Source organism: Mauremys reevesii, linkage group 4, assembly GCF_016161935.1.
Source record: "Mauremys reevesii isolate NIE-2019 linkage group 4, ASM1616193v1, whole genome shotgun sequence".
Taxonomy (NCBI): Eukaryota; Metazoa; Chordata; order Testudines; family Geoemydidae; genus Mauremys; species Mauremys reevesii.
Window position 1 is genome coordinate 7082430 of NC_052626.1, and position 7365 is coordinate 7089794.

The window sequence follows — 7365 nt, forward strand, 5'->3', positions numbered from 1 at the left end:
GATTTACTACAGTGTATCAGTGGCGTGAATCCAGTGTAAAGTGCATACAGGATCAGAATCAGGTCCCAAAGGAGGGTGTGGCCAGCAAGCCCCCTGCACATTGTGCCTGAGCCTGGAGTCAGAGCGGATCCGAAACTTGTCCAAGTCAATCCATGGTTATGGTCCAAATTGGAACCATGTCTTTAATCAACTTAGGGACCAACCACAGCGTAACCAGCTTTCCTAGTTGTTGTATGGACGGAGCCTAACCGCACGTGGAATAGGTATTGTGCCCTTAGAGCATGCAGCTAAGGGCACATGAGCCAGAGTGGGGAAGGCTGGGGTTAATGGATAAGGGCGAGGGAGAGGGGGGCTGACCCTTAAGCCAATGTAAAGCTGTGTAACTAAAGCTGAATGCTGTAACATTACCCAGGAAGTGCATTATACACAGAGATGCTATTTTTTCCCCTTTTCCAACTGCCTTTCCCACAGGGAACCACGAATGAGGTAAGTGACTTTATCGTTACAGAGACATGCCTTTACCCGCATGCCGCTTGCTCTAGCTGCAGAGCGAGGTTGGTGCCTTCACATTCACAACCACGCAGTCTGCTGGGAGCCTGAGTTTGGAACCACCGCTCTTTAAGGAGGTTTGTGTAGTACCTAGAACTGATCGAGTTCCTCAGCACAGCCGGGATTTGCAAAAGGACCAGCAGATTTGCATCCAGTTCCCAAGCAGAGCTGGGTGTCTAACTCCCTTAGGCACCTTTGAAATTCTCATCCAGTGTTGGGCCCTGCTAGAGAGATCCCCAGCTAAGTCTCTTTGGAACACAGCATACAAGCATTAGATCGCAAGAAAAGCAATTCTGCATGACCAGTGTCTCTCCAATCATACAAAGAGAGGGCCTAGAGCTGGCAATCAGAGTCACACAGAGAGACCAATGGGGCCTCTTGCGTAGACACATGAGTCTCTGCATCTAGAGTCAATCCCAGTCTCAGGGCCGAAAGCATGAGGAAGAAGTTAGCGCTATAGGAGAAGAAATCTAGGATAATAGAGGAGGGAATCTGGGTTAATTTTGGTGTAAGTTTTTGCTTATGCTGATGTGCTTATGCAAGAAATGTTTATTTTCTAATCTTGCAAAACTCCCACTGAAGCTAAGCAGAGTTTCACCAGAGTAACGACTGCAGGATCGCAACTTACCTTTTCAAAACGTACCCATTACACCAGTTTGAGACACCAGCCTCTGTTAAAACAAGCTAAAAGAGAGATTTAAAAAGATAGTTCCATTCCCCCACCCCCTTACCTCTTTGGGACAAAACCGGCTGCATTTTGAAACGGGAGTACATCAGCGCGCACTAGGGAGCTTTTAGTGCGCAGCGGCATGGTCTGTGGGGATAGTTAGCATGCCGCAGGCTAGCATGAGACTGATTTACCCCTCAGCTTGCCGCTCGCCAACTGTTAGTGTAGACAAGGCAGTTTGCCTGTCTGTAAAATGGGTATGCCGTTGATCCATTTTACCAGGCTGTTCTAAATGGAACTGGTATTAGGTGTAGACACAGCACATTTGAGTCAGAGACTCAAAGGGATGAACAAGGGTATATAGTATCTTTGTATTGCTCAGGAGTATGAAGCCTGAGGTGGAGCTCTCTGGTGGTCCCACTCCTAGAAATCACGTGCCCTTTGATTTTTGGAACACGTCTGCTACACGTTCGGCTGCAAATGCCCAGATACGCCTTTAATAGTGGAACTCTAAGAATCAGACAGTTACACTTTGTTGTTGAGTTTTAAGCAGAACTTTCATGGAGTTGGCTAGGGTGTGCTGCTGAGAACTGAGGCACAACAGGCCCCCAAGTTATTAGCTTGTCGTGACATCAAGCCCTTGGCAGAATAACATTTAAAAATGTACAGGAGGAGGTTTTATAAATCGGAGTCAGTTTCCACATAGCTACCAGAAAATCTTGTCTCTGATACTTTTAAGCATCTGAATTTCTGAGCATCTAAATTGAAATTATTTTCCTACATGCATGTTCTGCTCAGAAATCAGTGGTGTTATTTCCCGAAGACCGAACATGCTCTTGATAATGCCAGCGGTTCTCCAGAGTTCAGTGACTCGTCTCTGCTTATAAAATGTAGTCTTGAAAAAGGATTATTGGGAGGGAACGCCAAGCCCCCACAGCATTAAGCGGTCCTCTTAAATGTTTAAACAATGGGGGACAGAAGAAGAGAACTATTTGCTGGTCTTATGCACAGGTGACAGTAACATTGATAAAAAGAAAACCAACACAGATTCACGCTGAACTTACGAGGGTGCATTAAATTAATGTAGACCTTTGGGCAGGTACCACCTTTTCATCACAACTATTTTTGAAGATAGTATCTTCTCATTCATGATCAGTGTTCTGCAGAAGCCAGCAAAAGATTTATTTGCTAGATTAGGTAGTTTTGTTTGTAACAGTTTGTGCTGTCTCCTCTGAAGACAACAGCAAAACCCCTCCATGGGTATGATAAAGGATGCCGAAGGCTAAAACCTGCATTTGTTTAAAGAAGCAATTTTTAGAAAAAACTGCATGTACATTTGATGACTAAAGTCTATTGCATGGCATGTTTTACAATCATCTAAATGATCTTCACAAAAAATGCATGAATATATTGAATGTTAACATTTGCATCTTAAACGTGAAACCTATATAAGAGACCACCCTTATTAGACAAGGAAGCATATGACAGTATCCCTTGATTCAATTACATTCTGCCATACAATTAGAAGAACAGGTGGCAGGTGAGCAGCTTTTATCAGTTTCTTGAGTTGTTGCAAAAGGCCATTCGGTGGAACCAGTGTATATATGAAGCTGTAGCATTGATGAATGGGAAAGATTTTCATTCTTGAACATTATGCAGAATCAAAGTAAGGTCTGTGTAACACATGGGCCAGGTGTTGTCCGTCTCTCCCTCTAAAGAAAGGAACCATGGAAAGGAGTGTATTGATTGGCTGCTCCCTTCATGCAAGTTGAACGGGGGTTCTTTAGCTCAACCGATAGAGCAGGGGTGGGCAAACTTTTTGGCCCAAGGGCCAGATCGGGATTGTGCAACTGTACGGAGGGCTGGGTAGGGAGGGCTGTGCCTCCCCAAACAGCCTGGTCCCCGCCCCCTATCCGCCCCCCTCAGAATCCTCAAACCTCCCCCCCCCCCCGCTTTGTCCCTTGACCACTCCCTCCCAGGTCCCCACCCCCTATCCAACCCCCCCCCCCCGCTCCCTGTCCTCTGACTGTCCCAACCCCTAGTCACACCCCTGGGACTCCCACCCCTATCCAACTGCCCTCTGCTCCTCCCCTGACCACCCTCCTGGGACACCTTCCCTAACTGCCCCGGGATCCCACCCTCTTATTCAACCCCTGCCCCGACTGCCCTCCTGACCCCTATCCACATCCCTGCCCCCTGATAGCCCCCCCGGGACTCCCACTCCCAACCCTCCCTGTTCCCCATCCCCTGACCTTCCCCCCAGAACCTTTGCCCCCTCCACCCTGACTGCCCCTCAAGGCCCCCCGCTCCCTTACCAGCAGCAGGGGGAATAGCGGGGGAGGGGCTGGGGACTAGGCTCCCTGGCCGGGAGCTCAGGGGCCGGGCAGGACCGTCCCATGGGCCAGATGTGGCCCGCCGGCCATAGTTTGCCCACATCTGCAGTAGAGGCTTATGCTTTTAGACCTCGAAGTCCTTGGTTCCATTACCACAGATGATCCAACCAGCACATCATCATCAGAAGTTTTACTGGACCAGGTCCATTAGCTTAGCGGTAGTAACAGACCCCTGAACCTATTTCATTCTAGTGACTGGAGCATGGAAAGAAGGAGTGAGGTTGTTGCATTTATTTTTCTAGACAGATTTCGTAAGTCACACTTAGCACATATGGAAAGGAAAGTATTATAAGAAGTCAAGGTGTACGTACATTGTGACGATTTTGAACCAGCTACCATAATATGAATGCAAAATAGGTAACTTGCGCTATAAACTCACCGATCTAAGAATGTTTATGTCTCTTCTGTTCTGTAGGCTTTGTACAAACTTTACAGTGCAGCAGCAACCCACAGACATTTGTATCACCATGCGTTCCCTGCACAGAAATCAGAATCCACTGAAGAGTCAGAAAAGAAGAAAATGTAAGACAGATGTTGTCACGTAGGTGCATGAATGAAGCACATACACCTCATCAGTTAAACACTCGCCTAGTTGTATTCATGTACAAGTTTCTGAAGCTCCTGAAGTGGAACAGGGGAGAACACAAAATAATTCACTTGTAAAGATGGTTTCATGTGTGTGTGTTAATTTTGATGACACGCTGTTTGATGGGAAGATATAGGCATGTTTTTCATTTTGTTTATATGTACATACTTGATTTTGCTGCAAATATATACAATACTCTTAATTTTTAATATCAAGCAATTCTTGCCTGGTTTTGACTGATTTATGAAATCTTGCTTTCCACTTTAAATTTAGTATGCAATATGATGAGATCGCTAACAACATAATGTGGTAATTAGATACGTTTTCCAGATGTAAACCCTAGCATTATTCAAAAGAACCACCTCTTATATTATTCTCAGATATGCTTGTTCAAGTAAATATCACATAACCAAAGGTTTGATTAATCAATGTTTTTCCTCATATCTGCCATGAACTACACAATTACATCAACACTTTTTAAAAAAACATATGTACTAACTTGCTTTGTCAGAAATTGTAAGGCCACTTCTTCTGCTATGGTATGTTTAATGATATTGTGAGGAAAGTATGCTTTTTCCTTTGATAAATTTAATGCACAAAAAGATGACTTTGTACATGTATTTGAGAAAGTTTCACTGTTTCTGTATATATTTTCGTTTAGTGCTTAGAAAGTGTGTTCACAGTTCTATTTTATTGTCAGAGTATTAAAGTTTCCTTTCGGTTCCTATGAAGTTGATCATATCGTGAGCAATTAATTCACTAACTGGCATTTTCTTAGATCTTAACGTTCATCTAGGTTTATTTTTCTATCGTTTATTTGATGAACATTGTGCTTTTCTTTAGACACAATCCCTCAAAAATGTTAGCTGCTGTTTTTAGAAATGCAGAGTGGGATTTGATTATACTGATCATTCAGAGGGTGGCGGATTTGCATTGAAAATTTTTTAAATAAAAAAAAACCCACAGAGCAACCACGGTACATTTAGTAAAAGTCCTCGCTTTAGAGGGAAATGGTGTGTAAAGTTGCAGGTATGAAAATTCAACTATCTGCACCTCTTTAAATATAGCTTACTTAGACTACTGAGGAAAGACATCTATACACACAGGAAAAAAGGCATTTTTTTACAAAAAAATTGTCTTAACTATGTGAACTGAAGTGACACATTTTTAAATATAGAGCCAGAAAAAGGGACAGGCTGCCGGTGTGGTAGTTATTTATTTTTTTGAAGTTTATAGTGGCACAAGCCATCGTCCATAGAAAGGCTCTGATCGAGCGTTGGTCCTGAGGTATGTCCCTGCCTGCAGGTAGGGGATCTCGGGGAACAATTACTGCACTGGTGGGGTGCAAAATAAACTTTATTAAGCAAATGCAAAACCAGGGAAAATTCAATAGTGAGGGGTGTGGGGTTTGTTAAGGTAGACAATTGGGGAGGGGTTTCTTTTGGTGAACAGTATAGGGGGTTTCAATAGTGGGGTACAATACAGTGGAGTACAATACAGTGGGTAACCAATTAACACAGAAATATAAATGTAACAGGTAGCTAAATTTCTATGTAGAGGGTGTGTCACATCAGCATATAACCAACTAACCGTTATGGATAAAGTATGTTAACTAGCAAACAATTCTAGGTAAAAAGGTGTCACAGTGGTGTAAATGTAGAATGTGAGGTGTGTCAGAGAGAAAAAGTAACCAATGGGGTTTTATGCTAGATTGGGATGGGGGAAGAGGAGCACGTGGTGGAGCAGCAAAGAGACTGTAACAAGTCAGAGAGACACAGAGAAAGCCCGGGGGGGGGGGGGGCCGTGAGAAGACAGACCTAATCACAATTATACAGAACCCAGCAAAATCTTATCTATGATCTAACTTAAGGAAGACTACACAAATTAGCAAGTAACAAAACACAATGCAACAATTCTCTAAGCCTAACTTAACCACAGCTGTGCAAAATGAGATTACAATTTATCTAGACTAAAGGCTAAACCGAACCTAATGGGTGCACCTTATACTAGGAGTAGCTCCAGAGGGCAGAGTGGTGTGTGCCCAGGATAGAGTTCAGGGAGTGGTGACTGCAGCAGTGGGGCGGCTGCAAGCAGGCTTGTTTTTAGCAGCACAGACCACGGAGTTAGCTTAGGTCTGTCTGCTGGGGAAACAGAGCCAGCAGCCAGGACAGGGGGAGTTTGCAAGAGGGAGTTCTTACCAATCCCCAAAGCAGCAGCAGCAGGAAGAGAAGTTTCAGCATCAGAGGACGCAGAGAGGACTCGATTCGCTCACAATAATCAGGAGATCTCCAGGCAAAATTTGTTGTTCGTGGGAGGGGAGTTTAAAAACGGGGGTACGCTCAAAAATAAAATGAGAGCGGAGAAAGGACCCCCCAGAACCCCTGGCTGATCAGACCAGGCAGCAATGCAGGAACCTTTCTGAGGTCTGATCAGAAAATGTCTGGTTATAAAGGCAAACTTAGGCAGTTTCCCGCCAGTAACTTTGATTGGTTCCCCTTCTTACAGGGAGGAGAGAAAGCAGGGAAAAAACTGCAGGTAGGCATAGAACATGTCTGGGCAAGTTTTGAGCCCCCAGGTATGACTCATATGCTCAGCTATTTGGCCATATTAGGTCTTGCATACCTGGGCAGGGCACCCTACACCGAGCCCAGGTCTAAACAAAGAAGCTAGACAAAGGAGCAAAACCCCCCTCCCTAGGCAGAGCAATGGCTCCTGTTAGTCTGCACAAGCCATTCCAATGAGTAGGGCCAGGTTGTGACTTTAGTTAGCCCATGGCGGGGGGAGGGGGGGCGGCCACTCAGCAAAAACAGCAGCAGGGGGACAGCTGTAACAGACAAGGTACATTTTTGTATGTAGAAAATTATCAAATTTCTTTACCACCACTTTTTCCTGGCCCAGGCAAGCACTGTACACTAAAATTACAGCAGGCCTGGGGAATCTCATTTCTAGGTTTCTCCAAACCTGGTAAACACTGTCACGTCGCTTTTCAAAGACCGTTTCAATGTAAGCATGGTATTCACGCTGTGCTACACAAAGGGTAGGTCTATACTTACCGCGCGGGTCGACGCGGAGAGTTCGACCTATCGCGTCTAATCAAGACGCGATAGTTCGAACTCCCCATGCGCTCCGGTCAACTCCGGAACTCCACCACCACGAACGGCGGTGGTGGA

General features: G+C 44.9%; 1 protein-coding gene across 3 annotated transcripts in view; it reads left to right on the forward strand.

The window, feature by feature from the left end:
• Positions 1–4869, forward strand: part of ATL1 (atlastin GTPase 1) — a 52082-nt gene extending 47213 nt beyond the window's left edge. The window contains exons 13-14 of one of the 3 annotated variants that reach the window (XM_039538638.1): positions 472–486; positions 4025–4868. In XM_039538638.1, coding sequence (XP_039394572.1) covers positions 472–486; positions 4025–4135 — 126 coding nt within the window. In that variant the 3' untranslated portion in view covers positions 4136–4868. Of the gene's footprint in view, positions 1–471; positions 487–4024 lie in introns of all 3 variants that reach the window. The other 2 variants (XM_039538640.1, XM_039538639.1) reach the window with 2 other exon arrangements.
• Positions 4870–7365: the final 2496 nt, after the last annotated feature.